This window comes from Neophocaena asiaeorientalis, unplaced genomic scaffold, assembly GCF_003031525.2.
Source record: "Neophocaena asiaeorientalis asiaeorientalis breed wild unplaced genomic scaffold, Neophocaena_asiaeorientalis_V1.1 scaffold504, whole genome shotgun sequence".
Taxonomy (NCBI): Eukaryota; Metazoa; Chordata; class Mammalia; order Artiodactyla; family Phocoenidae; genus Neophocaena; species Neophocaena asiaeorientalis.
The window spans coordinates 7,777,330-7,798,005 of record NW_020174438.1 but is presented as its reverse complement, the minus strand read 5'-3'; the positions used below and the strand labels follow the sequence as shown (position 1 = coordinate 7,798,005).

Below are 20,676 nucleotides of genomic sequence, written 5' to 3'. Positions count from 1 at the left end.
TTCCCACCTTTTTTTTTTTTTTTTTTGCGGTATGCGGGCCTCTCACTGTTGTGGCCTCTCCCGTTGTGGAATACAGGCTCCGGACGCGCAGGCTCAGCGGCCATGGCTCACGGGCCCAGCCGCTCCGCGGCATGTGGGATCTTCCCGGACCGGGGCACGAACCTGTGTCCCCTGCATCGGCAGGCGGACTCTCAACCACTGCGCCACCAGGGAAGCCCCTCCCATCCTTTTTTAAATGTGTCACTGATTAAGTTGTTAATGTTGTGCCCCTACTTCCATTTTTCCCATAGGCCCTGTGGTTTCGTTATATTATCTTACATAGTGTGGTGATTTTTAGAATATGTCTCATTATAGCAGAAAGAATTTTACTCAGTGGACGTGTGGATGATGGTGAATAACTCTTTTTCATTTCCATGGATACTGAAGGCTTCTGAAACTGTAGGAGCCCCTGTTAGCAAATGCTGTTTGCGTGGCTGTTTGGGCCAGCAATTTTGTCCCACAATTAGGAGCAATAAATATTTATTTATAGACAACTAACTACCAGGCATTGTGATAAGCAGTGGTAATATTGAGGCTAATAAGCACTGCCTGTAACTCTTTCAGTCTAGTGGGGGAGAGAGAGACAAGTAATTACAACAGAGGGGAACTGATGCTATTAAAGAATAAAGAAAACAAGGTCTTCTCTCCAGATATCAGGAAGTCAGCAAAGACCTCCCAGAGGAAGTGTTCCTCGAACCCAGATCTTTCCACTGCCAAAAGTCAGTCTCCTTCCTTGTTGCCCCCATCCCTGCCTCCTTACTCTACTTCCTGAGTTACCCAGGCTAGCAGAGGCAGAACAGGGAAGAGTTAATGTGGCCCAGGTGGGAGGGGTAAGGGTCCTGAGGGAAGTGGGTAGAAAGGGCCCCACAGGCATTGGTCAAGGTGAAGAGAAGCTGCAAACACACGGTGCTTAGGCTCTTTCCCCAGCCAAGTCTTCTGCTGGTGCTTTCTTCCTCCTTCATTTATCCATCCAACCTTTATTAAGTCTCTGCCATTGGCTAGATTCTGGGAGGAATTAGTTCCACCCATCCTGCCTCCTCCAACACCAGAGATGCTTCTTCCTCTTCTGGCTGCCACTCTGGGTTGAGTGCCATCTCCTCCCCTTCTGTCACCTGTTCTGCCTCTGGCACCCCAGGAATGAAACTCGAGGGCAACCCCCTTCTGGTTCGTGAAGAAGGAAAGAAGACAGAGAAGTTCCTTTTTTTTGCTGCCATCGCTTTCTCCATTGCTTCCCAGGCCCAGCATCAATTCTCCAGCCCACGTTCAAGTTCACTACTTCAGCATCAAGTTAAGAATAAAATACACATCCCACACCCCAAAAACCCACGAGGTTTTCTCCTGTCACATCAGCCTTCACTCCAGGTCCCATCTGCCTCCTCCTCCTGTTTCTCCCTTTCTCTCTACCCTCCTTCTTTCTTCTTGTGGGTTGGTGCCCAGAATGTTAAAGCTGGGCAACACTTAAGATCACTGCGCTCACCTGCACTGCAGAGCTGAGGAAGCTGAGGCCCAGGAGTTCTGCTTAAGGATACACAGTCAGGGACAAAACCAGCCTGAGGCCTGATCCCCACCCAGCACTGGCCTTCTCCCCATCTACAAGACCGAAATTGACTCTACTTGGACCCTTAGGAAGAAAAACATTCATCTCTGCTCCACTCTCAGCTGAGCTCCAAATGGAGGGCTCTAGCTATACTAGCCACTGCAGCAGTGACACCACACTTCACTACCACTGTCTCCCATTACTCCCCCTGCAATACTCATGGACTTTCAGGCACAAGGATTCTCCCATCCCAGCTAGGGTTGTGACCTGGATTATCCATCCAAAACAGTCAAAGGTTATAACAGTGCAATCCTCCCAGCCCTGCACCACTCCTACACATACCTGGATGGATCTATGCCACTGAGACACCCCCCACATCTCTCCCTTTGTCCTTCCCCTATCAGGACTGATGCCCCCATGAGCCCTAAAGCTTTGACCCCACAGGATGGCAGAAGCTCCACAGTCCAACTCCACCTTCTCACGCCCAACCTTCTTCATACTGACTGGCATTCCAGAGTTAGGGGTTGCCCAGGCCTGTTTGACACTGGTCTTTGGGCCCATGTATCTGCTTTCCCTGCTGGGCAATGGAGCACTGCTGGCAGTGGTGGAGATAGACTCTACACTGCACAAGCCCATGTTTCTGCTCCTGGCCACCCTGGCAGTCACAGACCTGGGTTTAGCCACATCTATAGCTCCAGGGCTGTTGGCTGTGCTGTGGCTTGGGCCCCAGCCTGTGCCATACGTTGCCTGTCTGGTCCAGATGTTCTTTGTTCATGCACCAATGGTCGTGGAATCTGGTGTACTGTTGGCCATGGCCTGTGATCGTGCTGTGGCAGTAGGGCATCCACTGCACTATCCCGCCCTAGTCACCAAAGCCCGCGAGGGCTATGCAGCCCTGGCACTGGCACTGAAAGCTGTGGCAGTTGTTGTGTCTTTCCCTCTGCTGGTTGCACAATTTGGGCACTTCCGAGCCAAGACCACAGACCACGCCTACTGTGCACACATGGCGGTGGTGGAGCTGGTCGGGGGTAACACTCGGGCCAGCAACTTGTATGGGCTGGCGCTTCCATTGGCCGTGTCAGGTGTATAGATATTCTAGGCATCACAGGCTCTTATGGGCTCATTGCCCACGCTGTGCTGCGGCTGCCTACCCGGGAAGCCCGTGCGAAGGCCTTTGGTACATGGAGTTCCCACATCTGTCTCATTCTAGCCTTCTACGTGCCTGGTCTCTTCTCATACCTCACACGCCTCTTTGGTCATCACACCATCCCAAAGCCCATGCACATCTTTCTTTCTAACAACTATTTGCTGCTACCATCTGCCCTCAACCCGCTCATCTACGGGGCCCGCACCAAGCAGATCAGCGACCAGCTCCTAGGAACCTTTGCACTCAGAAAAAGCCAGTTCTAATAGGCAGTGAAAACAACGGAGGCTGGGGGTGGAAGTGGGGGGACATTCAGAGGAGTCTGGGGTCTGGAGGTATGGATTATGTCATCTTCGTCCCATGGTCTGCCTATGACTGTGATAATCACTCGACAGATACTTGCTGTGAAGGCTCTATTGTGTGTACCACTGGCATATGTAGACTGGCCTAGCCATGCATTCTGCTTGGGAGGAGGCAGGAGACAGGCTACCACATGTTACCATGCAGAGAAAATAAGAAAAGGGACCAGGGAATTATCATGGGATTACAGTACACACAATTTAACTTAAAGAAGACTACCCTCCTCCTCCTCCCCCTACTCTGCCCCATCATTTTAACCTAAGTCTGCCCCTGTTCCCACACAAAAGCTCCTCTACAGATCCTGGACCCGGGAGCCTGGGAAGACTGACACTGCCTCTGGAGGCAAGTGCTTGGGTACCTGTCTGGGATGACAGCCCTCTATGCCTGGAGCCAGATGCTGTTTTCAGTCTGTCCTTAGGGAAGGAGCTAAACAGGCTTATTCCCCACCTTCTGAGAATCTGGATAATGTGCCCCGGAGTCCCAAATTTGTCTAAAGACCCTGATCCTTAAGACATATTCAGTTCAGAGAATCTTCTTGGTCTCATGTGTAATCACTATTCCCGCTACCCTCGCTGCGCTGCCCAAGTCTCGGGAGTTAATGGCTACAATGTCTCTCCCTGGGCCTGCAGCTTCAGGGGCCAGGGGTCCAACTGAAAGAAATTTTGATATCCCAGAAAATCGTTGTATTTAATATTTCACCTGTTTGCCTGAGGTCGAGGCATTATGGTCTCTTACCAGTCTGCCCTTTTGTGCATCCTGAGCCAGAATGTAGAATTCTCAAAAAAAAATCCTCATCAAATAGAACCCCCATTTGTTCTGGCCAACATCACGAGTAGCACACGATGCTGGTGCAATATGATGAAATAGGAATATTTCACACTGTTGTGGCTTCCAGAGAACAGAGATATTAAACAGGAAGCGTCGTGGTATTGCCCAACACGGGATTCACTTTCTGCTAAAAGACTCCACACTGCAAGGACATTGCACAAAAAAATCTTTCATGCCAGCATAAAATCCAGAATGAGAATATTCTCAGACAAAAGGCAGGGAGTCACTGTTATGAGGTCAGAGAAAGCTATGGGCTGCACAGGCAGACCCAAGCTCTCTGGGAAAACTATCATAACCGTGGGTATTAGGGTTAGCCATTAAGACCTGAAGACCATTAAGACCTGAAGCCCAGTACAATCTGGACCACTCAGACGGCTGGACCAAGCACCATGGGATATCACACAGGAGGGCTGCAGATCCGAAAAAGCAAGTGATGCCATCTCCAGAGCCACGTGGGGTCTCACCAGGTCCTCATTAACAAGGAACTAAAGAGATAGCCCAGGAGCTCAGTGTGATTTTCAGAGGTGTTAATGCTGAAGCCAAGTGGATGAGGAGGAAATCTACGGTTCTCCTCAACCCAAGTGTGGGCTCAGTCATTCTCAAGGCTAATCTTTTTTCATGAAGTTCTAAGTTAAAAAGCCCTCCAGGCAATGATTTTACAGATAATTGTGACAAAATTCTAATCCTAATGGGTCATGAGTCTTTAAGATGTACACATCCTTCTCTTAGTGATTCCTCCTCAATAAATCTATCCTGACAAAACAGAGATGTGAACAAAGATGTATGCAGTAAGATACTTATTACAACATTATTATAAAGAAATATAAAGAAATGCGTGACAGTCATGTGTCACACACACCACATTTTGTCTTTCGCCTCTGGTACGTGAAAAGGGAAATCATGTGCAGCTGATGTTCAAAAACGGTGAGTTGTCTCCCTCCCACCACAGGAAGCCTCTCTGCTAAGGCACCTTCACTCCATGGTTGTGCACAACTCCCAAGGCAGCTGAGTCCAAAGCTGTACCTTGTTCACTGCTAAGCCGAAAGTCCACCCACGCAGACATTTACCTCTTGTTTTGGATTGAGATCGCATACATAGCTTAGCGTGCAGTGTGTTCAGAAGGCTTTGCCGGCACGCTTACTCCTCACCACCACCTGAGAACAATTATAAGCCCATAATCCCTTACCTATAATTACAAAGTAAAACATCTCTGAAGAAACAATCGTTTTTTCATAACTTAGACCCAAAATCTGGCCTGACCCGTCATGATCATATATATACTATTTATCTCACTTAGTGTGAATATTCATACATTTAGCTACAGAAATATTGATGGGTTTGATGACAGGGCACCGCCCTCAATCTCACTGGGGTATTCCTTTATATATCATAAAGGCACAATATTCCCTTTCTAAAATCTGAAAAATTCTGAATTCCAAAACACATCCATCCCAAAAGGTTTCAAATAAGCGATTAGGGACCTATAGGATTATCCCTGTAGCCTGAGAGAAGTGAAGAGACTTGTTAGGGCTCTTGATCACTCTGAAGTCTTTGCTATCCAAGCTATTCTGTACTGCCCTGGAGGCTCTTGCAGAGAGCAGCATGTTCTCCGGATAACAGCCCCTACCTGTTTGTTTCCCTGTGCTCTCCACTCTGGTCACTCCTCAGATATGCTGATAAGCTGTGCCTTTTTTCCCAGGGAGACGCCAGAACGTGCTACCATGGTGGCAAAACCCATGAACAGGATATGGCCCAAAGAGCCCAGGCCTTGGGCTCATCAGCTCCTAGAACTCAGCTGTCATGTACTTTCCAGACTCTGTGAGCTGAAAGGAAAGACGGACTTACTTAGAGAAGGGCAGGATGGAATTTAGGGAGCCTAGAGAATCATGGTATTCAGACCACAGAAGACAGAAGACAGAGGTATGGGCTTCTGGTCGAGGAGTTCAACAGTACCCAATTTCCCCTCCGTGCTCCCTCTATGAACAAAAATCTGAAAGAGAGGCTCATCTGATTTCACCAACAGCTCATCATCCTTGCACCCCTATTTCAACCACCCCCTTCTCATTCTGGACCCCCTTCAGGATACAGAAGTGCATCACTCTGTGTCTCAATGTCTCTGTCCCTCTGCATCTGTCTCCTTGCACTGTTGGTCAGTTTTGCCCCACGTCTGTGTCTCTTGTCCTTGTCTCTGTCTACCTCACACTCAGAATTCCTTTCTGAGGGAACAGAGGTGCCAGTTGTACTTTACCAGGTGACCTCTCCTTGTCAACAATAACAAAAAATGCGCTAAAGGGGCAGTAGGAGGAAGAGACTTGGTTTCACGTACAGGAAGCTCGGGGTTTCCGGTTTGGTCTGTTGCAGCTCTTCTCTCATCCTGCCCATTTCCTTGTCACCACATCACGTTGTACTTCCACCCGGCACACACCCCTCCCACCACACTCAGGCGAGCAGAAGGAACGTGTTGATCTCTCCCTTCACCAAAAGGAACTACTGGTTAATGGTTAAAGCTGGAATCAGGCAGACGCAGATTTGAATCCCAGATCCTCCATTAATTCACTGTATGCCTTGCACTAGTTTATTTAACCTCTCTGAGCCTGTTAATTCACTTGTAAAATGGGGAAATGATAGTTCCTACTTCAAGAAGTTACTAAAAGGATTAACTAAGATAATGCATTCAAAGTGTTTGGAATAGCCCCTAACACATTCAATTTCAACAAATATTTGAATATTAATTCCTCTCCTGGAGCACAGGCCCATGCTCACTTGCCAAACCTTTGCTCAAAGACCTGATACCCAAACTCTCAGCTCTCTAGGAAGACCAGCCCTCTCCTGGGGCCAGTCACCTCTCCTTGAAGAAACTTTTCTTGGTAACACTCTCTCCCACCACGGTAGGACCCTTCCCAGTGCTTCATGCTCATGTCACCTCAGACAATGGCCCACTTTGTGGGATAACTCCACATGCTGGGCAAGGATAGGGGAGGATGCTCCCCACACACAAGGAGTCTTCGTGGGCACACAGGAGTGTAGTGGGAAAGCAGCTACTAGAAGGACTCTCTAGAGTGGTTCTTCTCCAAGGAAAAACCACTCTTCTCCAGCAAAACACCAGGTTGAGATCTCTGGATGGAGACGCAAGTGAAAGCCACACATAGATTAGGGCCATAAAGGAAGAGTACCCACTAGATACAAAGCAGGCTTGGAAAGGAAGTAGAGGATGAAGAAAAATTTCCTTAAATTTAGCTGGGTAATTTTGGCTTCCTGAAAGTTCTCTCCAGTTACTAAGGCAACATTATCCCAATTCGATTCTTATCCTCCACATTGTCACCACTCAGCATGGCACCCTCCTACACACACCTGGTTCTCACTGCAACTGTAACCCACTCATTAATAATGAGTTTCAACCTAGGCTGTACATGAGAATTGCCTGGGGAGCTTTTAGAAATCCTGATGCCCAGGCATACTCCAGACCAATTAAACCAGAATTTCTGGGACTAGGACCCAAGTACCAGTAATTTTTAAAGCTTCCAGGTAATTCCAAAGTATGGCCGAGGTTGAGCGCCACTGCTTTGTTCTCAATTTAAGTCCTGATCTATGCTTCTCCCATGTCCTTCAGGACCCCAATCCAACCTCACAAAGAAGTCATCTGCAACTGACAAGATAGCATAGCAAATTGCTTTAAGGAGGACAGGCCTGATACTGTTTCCTTAAAGAACTCAAAGAACTACACACACACACACACACACACACACACACACACACACACACACACACATATACACACACATACAGACATATACAAACACACCCTAATGGAAACCTGCATCTACCTCCCCTAAAGCAGGAGAATGAATAGGTGACTAAAGAGTATGGACTCAGGTGGTGGGTACAGTGAGGCTATGAAAGCGACTGCCCTCTCCCCACCCAAGGCCCCAACACCCGGCAGGACCTCTATGACCTCATGCTGTAGTAGGTCAGAGTCCAGGGCCTGGGGCCTCACCTCCATGGGCAGCTTGGAGCTTCCGCAGCAGCTACTGCCCTACCTAACCCCTCCCACACTCCATCATGTTGGTTGGTACCCCTCACCTGCTGACACTGGATGAAGCTGATGCTACCTGGACCCTCATCAAAGATAAGGTAGGTAAGTAAAGAGGGCTAAAGAGGAAGTAACGAAGTGGGACCTAGATGGGTCTGGGCAGTTTATAAGTTGGAAGGAGTTGGAAGCGTAAAGACAATAATAACGAACATTTACTCAGCGCCGGCTTATGTGTGAGGCACTGCATTAAGTGCTTTGCACAGAGTGTCTAATTTAATTACAATTGCAAAAACAGTAAGAAAGGTTCCTTGAAAGACAATGGATAGGGAGCTATGAGAGCAGAAAAGAGAAGTGCTAAGTCAGGGGTAGACTTAGGAGGTCAGGAAGGCTTCCTGGAGTGAGTACATTCTAGCTTGGCATATAGGAGTTATTCACATGGAGGGAAGAGGAATACCTGGCACATAAAGGGTGCTTAATAAACACCTAATGAGCAAGGGGCGGGGTGTGTGTGTGAGTGAACAGTGTACTAGTTAAAGGCAGAATATATGCAAAAGCCAAGAGAGAAAGAAAGAAAATGTAAATTAGTGAACTACAAATAGTCCTCTAGAACAGGGTTCAAAGAATTAGTGGTGAAAATGAGGAAGAAGAGGTATAGGGGCCGACGGTGAAAGGCCTTTTACGTTTTCTAAAGAACCTGAACTTTACCTTTGACCTCTTCACAGATATTCCCTCCAGCTTAACTTCCACAGAATGAGAAATTTGGGTTTTGAGCCAAATATACAGATTTCCAGGAGCAGGCAGATCTCAGCTCTGAGTTGCTGGTGTCCAGAAAACCCCACAAAATCTAGATGGACACTAATTTCTGATATTAGAGAATTTAGGGATCAGGTTCTGGTCAGGCTATCTGAAGGAGAGTGAATTTAAAGCATTTGCAGGAAGCAGCCCACCAAGTTTAAAACAATCATCTTAAAGCAGTGCCTACCAAACTCAAAGCAGCCTTAATGGCATGTAGCTCCCATCTGCAATGGAGTAGCAGCTCACCACAAAGGTCAGCTTCCCAAGGAAGCAGAAAGAGAAGAGCCAAGGTCCTCCCAAGAATGAGAGCAACTAGTTTCAGCAGCGTTAGAGGTTGGTCCTGGACTAGATCAATCAGAATTAGGGTGAAATAAATGGGGTCTTTAACTATTAAAAAGCTACACCATCTCTGAGTATCAGAAAAACTCCCTGTCCTATTTAAATGGAAAATTGCCAGGAAAGTCAGGGTAGGGACGTTCAGGATAAATCACTGGTAGTATGTGACAAGTTCAAGAAGTAGGATACCTTTGAGTAACCTGGTTTCCTCTTCCAAAACTGCTGATTTACTGGGCACTTTGTAGAAAAACAGAATGTGGCTCAAGGGCTCCCTATTCAGAATTCAAACCCGTCAAGGTACCTCCAGGAAGATAATCTTCCACCATCACTTTCCTGGGCTGCCCCGGGGAGAGCTGAATTTGCAGGCCTCTAAGTCCTCAGAAATTCTACCCAGAAGTGCAGTGGAAGCAGGTCGTGGTCTCAAATGGTGACTGCCAAGAACACGTTCACCCTAGCATAGAGTTGAGTGCTTTATTTTTCCTGCTTTAGGATAACCACTGGAGCCCTCAGGATAAGAATAAGGGCCTAATAAACTTCCATGGCAAATTCATGTCTATATTCTGAAAGAGAGTTTCCAGCTTAATCACCTTTTAGCAGAAATTTAGACCATAAGAAACATCACACTCCTGTTAGAGGGACCTCTCCTGGAGACATTCCAATTCGTCTCATTTGTACAGAATCCTAGGCACCAAATGAGCAGCTAGGCTGGGATTCTGAGGTTATATTTGATGATTATGCTTTCACTGTCATGAGGTAGAGCATTCTATACAAAAATGCTAACCCACCATTGCTCTGCTCTCACCCCTGGAAATCCAACTGTTCTTCTCAGGGTCCTGTTCTTCAGACCTATGCCCCCACCCAAAAGTTAAATGTCCCATATCTTAGTGAAACAAAGGAGAAGGAATGATAGGAAATTCTTCCATGCAGATCAACAAAGAGCACCAGTTATTTCCTTAGCTAGGTGACAAGACAGTAGTGACAAGCTACCTCAGCTTGTGTAAAGTCCAGACACAACTAGCTACGCCCCCCCTTACGCTGGGGGGCAGCACTTCCAAAACAGCTTTGCGTAGCAAAAAGCAGATCAACCTTAAGGGACCATTGGTAAATTCTACAAGAAAGCCAGTAAAGTGGGCAATGCCATCAGTAGGGGCACAGACACATGGGATTGGGGGTCTGGCGGAGGGAAGTAGAGCACACAGCATTTTAGGAATAGGACCCTAACGTGAAAGGGGCCCAAAGAGGGAACTGTGTGTGCTCCTTAGCAGAACACAGAGCCAGAAGTCTCAGTCAACAATATCTTGGATGAGTCAAGATCATAATTAAGTACAATTACTAGAGAGGATCTTACAGGGCTTCCCAGTTGGTCATGAAATTAAATTTTCCAGAACTGGGTTACCCAGCACAAAAAGGCCAGAAGGACCAAACCAAGAGGAACTGTAATCTGTGAAAGCCTACTGGAACTAGCATTACAAAGATGAGGCCTCAAATCCCTAAGAGAACTACCCTCTGAAGCTCGGGCAGAAGGTGTATACTAAGATGTTATAGACGCGGTGTGGACTTCCAAACCTATTTCTGTGTAACCACTCTTGGTTAATGACATCACCCATGTAACCCTAATCCTTGAGGATGCCTTTTCCCACACCCCTTAAGTGACCGAGTTCTACTAATTCTATAACCTAAATACCTTCCCCCATTATTTTAGTTCAGGGCCTCACCATGTCTTGCCTGGAATTTTACAATATTCTTAACTGACTTTTTCTCTCTCTCTTTATTTTATGCCTTCCTATTCAAAATTAACTTTCTAAAATGCCTATCTGAATTGTGCCCCTCCTAACCAGAACCCTTCAAGTGGCTTCCCACTGTCCTCAGGATAAAAGTCCCATCACTTAGCACACACACAAGGCCTTGAATAATCAAGCTCCTGTGTGCTTGTCCCTCTCCACACCCTACACTTAAGTAATATGAAAGTATACTTTCCTGACTATGCCCCTCTTAGTTTGTAAGTTTTTTCACTGGCTGTTCCCTCTGCCTGGATTGACCATTCTCCTACCTGGCTAATTCCTTCAAAGTTAAAGCATTACCACCTAGAAACTATCCTTGATCCTCTTCTATCAAAGACAAAGGCTGTTAAATCACATCTCATCTGCTCCACAGCTTGCTCTCTGAGCTATATCAGGACAAGAACAAAGTCTCAGTTTTTAATGCATTCCCAGTATCTAGCAGAGTCTGGCACAGAGTAGAGATTCAGGTTTAGCTAGAGGGGACTGGGAGACAAGCAGGAAGCACAACAGTATGAGCACAGTGTGCACTGACAATGGGAGGGTCAAGCTAGAGTAGGCTACCAGGTAACTCCTAACTCTGACCCTAACTCAGTCCCTGACCTATAAACTGGCCACCTGCAGGTTACAGAGGAGCGCTTTGGGCCCAATGTAGTGGCAGTACCTTTCCTGTCGGATGCAGCCTGCTTTGACCTACTGGGTGTGCTAGTGAAACAGTCCCGCCCAGCCCACACCCGCCTGGCTCTGCCAGGTCGGCAGGGCCGGCGGGCACTACAACCAGTGGGGCCACTACCGAACCTCCTGGAGCAGGCAGGCTCTGAAGGTGCCTTTGCCCACTGCACTAGAGAATACTCACCAAATGGCCGAGCAGAGACAGCCTATGAAGAAATGCGACTGTTGGATGGGCAGCCCTGCCGGATCCGCTTACATATGGGTGGCCTGCGCAAGAAGGTGGCCTTCCTGCTGCTGCCACCAGGGCAGGTGAGCTTACAGCAGACTCTTCCCTGGCTCCGAAGCACCCACAGCATCTATGTCATCTACCAGGTCTTCTCCTGTTCCTGGCTACAGCTGGGACTGCTGCCTACAGCCCGGGAGCCCCAACTGCTCTGGTTACAGCGGTCACTGCCTATTGCCTTCTCCTGCCTCAAGTTTTCACTGCAGCCCAAGGGAGTGCTGGGACCACAGAAGCCCCTGATCAAAGACCCACTGCCCCATGGGGCCAGTTGGGTCAGACCCGACCTCAGCATCAGGCCACCTCCGGCCCCCATGTCAGCCCCTGCCGATGTCCCCGAAGCTGCTGATGTGCCCTCACCTGGCCCAGCCCCACCTTCACCATCTCCCCAGGAAGGGCCAGAGGGCAGACCACCCAGATTCTCCTACAAGGGCCGAAACCCCTTCCGAAGGGGGCCCCAGATGCTGTCAGGTACTGCTAGGGGAAATGAAGATGAGAGGGATGGGATAAGGTGGAGGGAAAGGGCGTGGGGTGTAGAGCCCAGGAGTGTGTGGGGCACCCATAACTCCACACTGGACCCTGGTGAGGGGGATGGAGTGAGGGAGCCAGGGGAGGGCGAGATGGAAGCATGGTCCTGGTGAGGGGGTGGGTACAGCACAGAAGACCAGAGGGAGGGACCAGGGCGGCAGAAAGACAAGGGCATGAGTCAAGCTGTGGCTATCCCCAACCCTGGCAGAGAACTGGCTCTTCAGCCCCCGAAGCCCCGCACCAGGAGCCCAGGGTGGGGGCCCTGGGGACCCCGAGCGGCACTCCATGTCCCTGCCCCTGCTGCAGGGTCTGTCCTCGGAGTTCGACAGTGACGACGAATGAAGCTGAGGCGAGAGATGCAGGGGGCCAGGCCCCCAAGATCTGACATAGGGATACTGGTCCCCAATAAACATCAGCTGCTGCTCCCCCAAACCGTCCTGGGCCCATGGTGCTTCTTCCTGTAGGAGTCTGGAGGAGGAACGTCCCAACGTTTTTCCCCAGGCTTCATGTCCCCTCACCCTCTAAAGGCATAAGAAGTACCTCAAAACCTTGGCATCATGTCCTCGCCAGAGAGTAAACACCCTGACCACTTCCCCATCCATGTACAACTTTCTTGGGGCCCCAGCCCTACAGAAAAAGGGTGGGAAAGAAGAATGAGCACAGAATAGAGATTTCCCTTTTATACATATTGCAACAAGTTCTCCAGAAAACATTCATTGGAAATAAATTAAAAAGTCCTCTTGCCACTGCCTCCAAACATAAAAAGGAGCCTACACCCTGGCCCCAGCACAGGCCACTCAAGGCCCTGATTGTCCATGGAAGAAAGTTAAGGATTGAGGGGCCCAAAGCCTGAGATGGGAGGGCCAGATCCCTCCTCTGAAGTATCCAACAAGAAAGGCGAGGTGACAGCGTGGGCCTGGGAGATGGCAGCCAACTCCTTGAGAAACTCAGGGAAAATGACTGCACAGTAGACAGCATTCTTGACTCGCAGAGCCTCACCTTGGCGGTCAGGGGCCCCACCCCGGGGGGGTAGGACCGGTGTTGATGCCCCAGGGGAGCCCCCACCTAGGCCAAGTCCTGTGCCGTCTCTCCCAGGCTGAAGAACCATCTGTGCCGCCTGCCGAGCCCTGGTTGGACTGTGTGCATGCCGCAGGAGCAACTCCCCCAAGGATGGCCTCCGGCTCTTCACTGGGAACAAACAGGAGTGTCGTGAAGCTGCTGGCGTCAGGCAAAGTTCCCTGGTCTGGGAGAGGAGATTCCCCTCCCCACGCACCCCCACTCCCCCAGGGGCATGGACCTCTCCACTAGAACTCTTAACACCAAGGTGCTGCCTGCCCAGCCTCCTTCCCTCTACCCAACCTCCCCAACAGCCAACCATCATGCTCAGTCTTTAGGCAGTCAACCCTTCAGATACTTCATTCCCAGACAAGACCCCTCCCTTCTCCAGGCCCCTTCACCTTGAGGGGTTCTCTTATTGCGCCTCCCTTTCCAATCACTCTTCTACCATCACCAAGCTCCTTCTCCTCAGTCTGTAACATGCCCTTATTCTTGCTGCCCAGCACCCTCCTATACTAGATGGGTCAATCCTCTAGACATTTCCTCCTTCCCCTGCCTATCTGTAACACCTCACCCACACCCCTGCTCCTTCAATACCCACAGGTGCTACATATGCAGTCATAGTTCAGTGACTTTATCACATCTGTCACACACCACTGTCCCTCCAAGTTCTGCTCTCCTGTGCCACCACTTGGCCTTCCACCAATTCCTCTCCTACATCCACCAAAGCCACTCTCCCACTGGTTGTGGCCAGACAACTTCATGTCAGCTTAGACTCAAATGAACCATTTAAAATACTGCCTTCTCTTCTCTAATTTCCTTCCTCCTAGATTGCTGGCTCTGGATCTGTTCTTGGCCCTGTCCAGGACCTAGGGCCTAGACTCTAGGGATCTAGTCTCTAGATCATGATACCATTCCCATTCTCGAGTTCTAATAATGGCTATAGAGATATGCTAAACAGATATATTAGATTTGGCGTTCAGAGTCCTTTACAACCAGGTTCACACACTTCCTCGCACCTCTTCTAGAAACTCTCTACACACTTCCTCCCACCTCTTCTAGAAACTCTCCCTGCTTTGGCATCCACACCTATGTGCTCCTCCTGGAACCCTCCAGGCTCCTTTCATGCCTCTGTAGCCCCTTCTGCCTTAATTTTGCTTTCCTCAATGTTTTCATCCTTGGCCTAATTTCCCCATCCCTACCTCTCCTCTAATTTGCCCTCCACTAACTTCCCATTTTACTGCTCTATCACATTGCATTTTAATAACTTGTTCTCATGTCTTCTACCTCATACATTAATCTGTGAGTTTAAGGGCTTGGACTCTGTCTTATTTACCTCTATATCCCTGGGCCCTCCACAGTGAACACAGTACCAGGACTGTGGAAGCAAGAAATAATTCCTGGTACTGGACCATGAGGAAATCATGCTAAGGAACTTCAGCTGGGCCTTCATAGCTATCTAATAACCCTTCTGGTACTCTCTTCCCAACCTATACACTTTCCTCCTTAAGCCCCCATCTCACCTCTGCTCTCTTGCTCAGCATATTATTTTGCCTCCTACTTCAATTAGCAAATAAAGGATGACTTCGACTGCCTAAAATTTCCCTCCACACCTCAAAACTCCACTTGTACATAACATTTCCTCCTTTGATCTCTCCTCATTTGCCTCAAAGGGGGAAAAAAACTTTCCTGTGCTCTGGTTCCCACTTACTTCCACCACCTTTGGGACCTTGCTCCCTCAGTTATGACAATCCTCTAGTCACTATCTAGACTATCAGCTTTTTGAAAGCAAAGATCACATCTTGTACCTCCCTGAGTCCCCTGTATCACAGACAACACCTAGCACATATGGCAAGCACTCAGATACTTGTTGATGAAAGATCTAAATTTAGAATATCATGGTCATATTTAACTCTTCCTTCTTCCTTATACCCCACAACCACTCACCAAACTCTGCCAGTACTTCCTTCCCATTTCCACCTTTTCAAATTCTTCCTTTCTATTTCCACTATTCTAATTCAAGCCTCACAGGTCACATCTGCATTATGGCATAAGCCTCCCAATTGCTCTTCTGACTTCATTTTCTCCTAGCTCCAGTGCAACTAGCACATGAACTAACACACTTATCTCTCCATTCCCAGATCTAAGAACCTCCAATGGTTTCTCACTGCCTAAAAGTTTACAACCTCTGCCTAGCCCAACTTCTATGCTGAGAACCTTCTGCTCTGACCAAATCTTTCCAACCTTACTACCAACTGTTCCACCAACTTCCAAATCCCCTGCTCCAACTAAACAATTCATGCTGTCCCCTGAACAAAAGAATAAAGCCATCCCACTCCTTTGCCTACCCAAGTCCTACCCATCTCTCAAGGCCCATGTCAAATGCCATGTCCTTTACCAAGCTTTAACAATATCTCAACCTAGAGACTCTTCTGTCCCCTTGCCCGTCCCCAACTTCTAGAGTAGTTTTTGCTGGTACTGTTGGTTTGGCTCTCAGTGGACAGAACTATGTTTTTCCTCTGCCCAGAAACCTGAGGGCAAAATCAAGACTCTACTCTCTGCAACTCCCTAGTTCCCGGTGCAAGGCTTCAACCTTAATAAGAAACTCAGTTACCTGAGCTAATTAGTTGCCTAGGGAGGACAGGGAGGTGGTGGCAGGGTAGGCCTCACCTAGGGAATCAGACCGGCGGGGGGCAGATCCTGCCGCAGGGCCCTCCGTCCAGTCCAACTTGCCACGGGCAATGAGGTACTTCTTGGCTTTGGATAGCAGTGCTGGGAAGTCCTCCTGGGAGGCTGCAAAGCTCTCGATCTTATTCTTCACAGAGCCCAGCACCTATGAAGCACAACTTCATGACATTTCTGGGTGGCTCTAGACTGACATAGTCCTTTCTAGCCCCACTGGGCCTATTCCCAGCCCCCCCAGGGCCACTCCAGCTGTGGGCCTGGCCCACCATGGAGCCTGGACGCACCCATGCATGCATGCATCGCACACCTGCAGCAGGGACTTGACACTGGGCTGGAAGACCATGTTGGTGTTGAGCAGGAAAGAGCGGAGCAGGGGCTGGGGGTGACAGGCCAGCTGGGCCACCAGCCCCGTCAGCAGGAAGTTGACATAGACGGAGTTCTGCAGCATGTTCTCGAGTTTGGCAAAGAGCACAGCCATGAAGGGGCCTGGGGTGAGGGGGGGTGGGCACAAGGATACAAGGCCTAAACACAATGCACATCACACGCATTCCTCCCCAAAATGAAACCCCCCACCACCACTAGATGAAAATTATTTGTGTCAGAAAATGATTTGCATGTTTAAATATCCTGTGACCACCTATTCTGGAGGAGATAAAATGGCAGACACCACATGGACCCACAAGAGGTCCAGATGCCAGCTTTATACACATTTTAGCTGAAGGGCCAGACCACAGGCTCTGGAATCAGACAGACTTGGTTCAAATTTTAGCTTTACCATTTACTAGTTAAGTTACTGGATGAATCAAAACTCTCCAAGCATAGTTTCCTACTTGGTAAAATAAGAAAATACACCCACCTCATAAGGTTATTAAGAGGATCAAAGAGATACTGATACACAGCATTTAGGACAAAGTCTAGCAAGTTATAAGTATTCAATAATAACCATAAGCTATGTAATATTTCTCAGTTTTTTAAAAAGCTGCACCCAAGATGACAACTGAAGAAAGAACAAGTGAGAAAGTGATTAGACCAAAAGAAGAAATCAGGTTACATACAAGACAGTGGATAACACTAGACCTGAGTCAGAAATAAAGCAAGAAGAAAGCATAGTGAAGGCAAAGATGGTGACTAGATTGGTCAACTTAAAGTTAGGGGAGGAATCTTTGGAGAACCAGAAAAGAAATCAGGTCTGTTCAGGAGCGGGGAACCAAGGTGGTGAAATAGAATCTGTAGGGAAAAAAGAGCTTAGTTCAGGGCCAGAGAAAACTGATTCAGGACAGACTCTTTGGTGGAAAAGAGGATGGCAGAAGGGATTAGAATGATCTTCCGGGAGAACTGGCCTCAACTGAGCCAGATCACCAACACTAGGACTGTAGAACCATCACAGTCTGTCTGGTCAGGGATTTGTCAGGGAGAGGGAGTGTGCCTAGGAACTGCACTAAGACTTGAGGCAGGAGAACAATGAAGGGCAAGAGACACTGAATCCTGAGAAAGATCCTAGAACATTCTTACTCCACATGCACATGACTAGCCTTAGCTCTAAAACAACTCTAGCTTAGCAGGGTCCTAAGATAACCCATAACTTTGTCCTTCTCATCTCCAGGGACTTTTCTGCAAGAGAAAAAGCTCACATGAGTTTAGAAGAAGAAAAAGGACAGAACTTCAAATAACGCTTCAAGAAAGTGGTAAAACCTGCACACCACCTTCTAGTGGTCTAGAGAAGGAAAGAGCAGAGCAAAGCCTAAATAAATGAAAAGACATATTTTCTGTAGTCTGCAAGAGTTGTCATTACTCCAGAGCAAAAGGCCTGATGCTGTGCAAGGCCCAGTTAGGGCATGTACTGATCAATGCACGATAACTTGACTACAAACAACAGGAAGACATGCGGGTACCTTGGTCAACTTGTATCCGCCATGCACCCAAGAGATGATAATCCTAAACTACCACATGCTGAGTTCTCGCAATGTACCAGCATCATAGTAAGTGATTTACATGCAACAAAGACATAGATGGAATGCTAACTCAAGGTATGTCTAGTCCAAAGCACTACACAGCTTCCCAGAAGAGCCTCCCCACCAATCCCCAGCATGGGGTGTAGAGTAGGGACAAGAGCCAGATGAGGGTTGGGCTGGGTAAAGCTGGCTCTCAAACAAAAACAAAGAGGAGTTAGCCCTGCCACTCAGGCCAGATCTAGCTCCAAGGCCTTTTGGAGAGACCAAAAGAACTTAGCCAGGGGGCTCAGGGCCATGCTTTGTCATTTGCCCTGATAGAGGTATTTCACTGATCTAATTTACCCAGAGAGAGTTATTTCACTTTATCTGCTTCAGTTCTTACCACTAACCATAAACCCTTAGAAAGTCTTACTGAGCAGTCAGGGCAACCAACAAGGTGCAAGGACAGGGAACAGGAGCAACTTGAAACTGAGCCCTTCTCTAAAGAGGCTGGGAGAAAGGAGGCCAGGGCTGAAGAAGAGAAGTATACCAGAGAGCTGACCCTGGGCCACAGAAGAGCTGACAAGAGACCCAACACCCAGACAGATATATTGGTGGGAACAACATGGAACAGCATGATTTATAGGTGCCTCACATACAGGACAGCACGTATGTCTTCCACATGGTTCAGATGTATTGCTGTGATTCACCAGGAAACACCAAACACAGAATATCGTAATCACACATCCCAGAAAATGGCCAGACTGAGGAAGAGGAGGAACATGCATAAAGGACAGACATACAAGACTCAGACATAAGTCAATACTCAAACCAGCACAAGCATGGAAGACTACAGACAGACACTGAGACACAAGTATGACATGATATGTATCTGGAGGGGACCCAGGCAAAATGGATGAGGAGCTAGGCAAGTACACAGGAATGACATGGGCAAGAAGTCTCAGAAACCAGCACAAACATGTCGAGAACATGCAAAGAGTACACAAAGGAGAAGACCTAGGCTAAGTAGCTTACCAGTGAAGGGCTGGCTTGGCAGCTGGTTGAGAGTCCGCAAAGGGCTGCTGAGGAAGGGGCCAGGGGGCTCAGGGGCACAGGTGAAGCTTTCGTAGGCCTCCTCCTCCTCAAGAGGTAGTGAAGGCTCTAGAGGGGGCTCTGAGCCAGCGCCCCCATTGCTCAACGCCACCTCCAGCTCCCGGAGCTCCTGCCCAAAGCTCTCTAGTCCTGCCACGCCCTCGGAGGTGCCCTCTAGTAGTTCCCCAGCTCCCTCCTGTGGCACCCGACGAACCTTCTTGGCCCCCTCAGGCCATGGTCCTGGCACCCCATTGAGCTGGGGAGGGCGCAGGTGGCCAGGGCCCTCCCTCACACCCAGAGCCAGCGCCCCCCTCCCCAGCTCCTCCACCTCCCCTTCCCCTGCATCGCCCCTGCCCTCCTCAGGCAGTAGGCTGCGTTTCTTAGTCCGGGAGCCAACAGGACTGGGCTCAGGAGGGGGCCGCTCGCCATCATAGGGGGCAGACCAGGTACGGCAGGCTTGGACACAGCGGTCCACACCAAGGCGCGCCTCACGCAGATACTCCAGGTAATTGTCTTCCAGCTCACCGGGCTCCTCCACAGGGCTGGGCCGTCGGCCAGGGCTGGAGGCTGGGGATGCAGCAAGCCCCGGTGAGCGAGGAGCTGGGGCTGGGGACTCGGAGCCACCCAGGCTCTGCTGTCGCAGAAAGAGGGCCAGACGAGACGGCGTGGAGGCCCGGGGTACCGTCACCACAGAAGAGGAGTCAACGCTTGGGCTTCCAGGGCCTGCAGAGGGGAAAACACGTAAGAGAGATCAAAGAGCCAGAGGTGCAGGAGGAAGGATGAGACACCTTGGGTAACTAAGAGAGAAGGCAACGAAGCAGAAGAAACATGGGACTGATTCAGACAGCTGACTCTCCACTCCTCAAATTAAGCTTTTCCTCATCCACCACCCCCTCCTCATTACCACCAACACCACAAAAACAATGGAAATAGAAGAGTACAACTGGAGTGAAGAAAAGGAACAGCTTTGCTCAGAAGCTAAATTTCTTTGGTGGAGTTAAGGATCCACCCTACAACACCCCTCATCAACCTCCCCAAAGATGGAATGCCACTCACGGCCACCTCCCTCCTCCCACCTTCTTGCTAGGCTCCCCCAGAACCCGGGCCATACCCGTCGTGTCCTCCCTTCTCCCTGCCTCTCTGCTAGGCCCACCTCGTGCCCACGAGGCATGCTCTGGACGAGGTGGGCTAGAGGCACGGTGCCGACAACAGCGTGGGATTAAGGAGAGAAACTTGTCTGCTGCTCGTCCATATAGGTCCACATCGCGCACAGCTGGCTTCTGGCTCAGCATCACATGGTTACACGGGACAAGATACCTGGGAAAGACAGCAGAAAAGGGACACAGGATAGATCAGGAAGGAAGGACAGGGCTTGGGAGATCATCAGTGGAACTATATGGCTAAGCCAGGCTTCGAGAGGACACACACACAAGCAACCCCAATGCAACCCATCACCCCAGCAATGCACAAGGCCCTGAGGGCCCGGAGGGTTCAGGATCAGCCATCCCTCAGCCCTGCCCCCACAGGTACCTGAGAACCAGCTGCAGCAGGACATCCTCACAGCTGAGGTTCAGTAGGGTCCTGA

At 49.2% G+C, this 20,676-nt stretch overlaps 3 protein-coding genes across 3 annotated transcripts in view; 2 read left to right on the top strand and 1 right to left on the bottom strand.

Moving 5' to 3' along the window:
• The first annotated feature begins 253 nt into the window (after positions 1–253).
• OR52W1 (olfactory receptor family 52 subfamily W member 1) lies at positions 254–5,150 on the top strand. Its single transcript, XM_024756950.1, is given in 2 exon segments — positions 254–2,660; positions 2,663–5,150. Coding segments are annotated over 2 exon segments (963 nt in total). The 5' UTR covers positions 254–2,021; the 3' UTR covers positions 2,987–5,150.
• Positions 5,151–7,967: 2,817 nt separating this feature from the next.
• CUNH11orf42 (chromosome unknown C11orf42 homolog) lies at positions 7,968–12,890 on the top strand. The gene is made up of 3 exons (XM_024756982.1): positions 7,968–8,039; positions 11,457–12,270; positions 12,536–12,890. The coding sequence occupies exons 1-3, from the start codon at positions 7,968–7,970 to the stop codon at positions 12,667–12,669; spliced, it is 1,020 nt and encodes a 339-aa protein (XP_024612750.1). The 3' UTR covers positions 12,670–12,890.
• Positions 12,891–12,992: 102 nt separating this feature from the next.
• Positions 12,993–20,676, bottom strand: part of FHIP1B (FHF complex subunit HOOK interacting protein 1B) — a 21,232-nt gene continuing 13,548 nt past the window's right edge. The window contains exons 7-12 of the mRNA XM_024756981.1: positions 20,622–20,672; positions 20,245–20,408; positions 19,035–19,814; positions 16,376–16,554; positions 16,054–16,216; positions 12,993–13,515 (exon numbers count right to left, since the gene is read on the bottom strand). Of these exons, the coding sequence (XP_024612749.1) occupies positions 13,154–13,515; positions 16,054–16,216; positions 16,376–16,554; positions 19,035–19,814; positions 20,245–20,408; positions 20,622–20,672 (1,699 nt within the window). The 3' untranslated portion in view covers positions 12,993–13,153. The remainder of the gene's footprint in view (positions 13,516–16,053; positions 16,217–16,375; positions 16,555–19,034; positions 19,815–20,244; positions 20,409–20,621; positions 20,673–20,676) is intronic.

Coding starts and splice junctions, on each gene's coding strand:
- CUNH11orf42 (XM_024756982.1), top strand. CDS start 7,968: ATGTTGGTTGGTACCCCTCACCTGCTGACACTGGATGAAGCTGATGCT. Junction 8,040..11,456: donor GGACCCTCATCAAAGATAAG/GTAGGTAAGTAA, acceptor CCTGACCTATAA/ACTGGCCACCTGCAGGTTAC. Junction 12,271..12,535: donor GGGGCCCCAGATGCTGTCAG/GTACTGCTAGGG, acceptor CAACCCTGGCAG/AGAACTGGCTCTTCAGCCCC.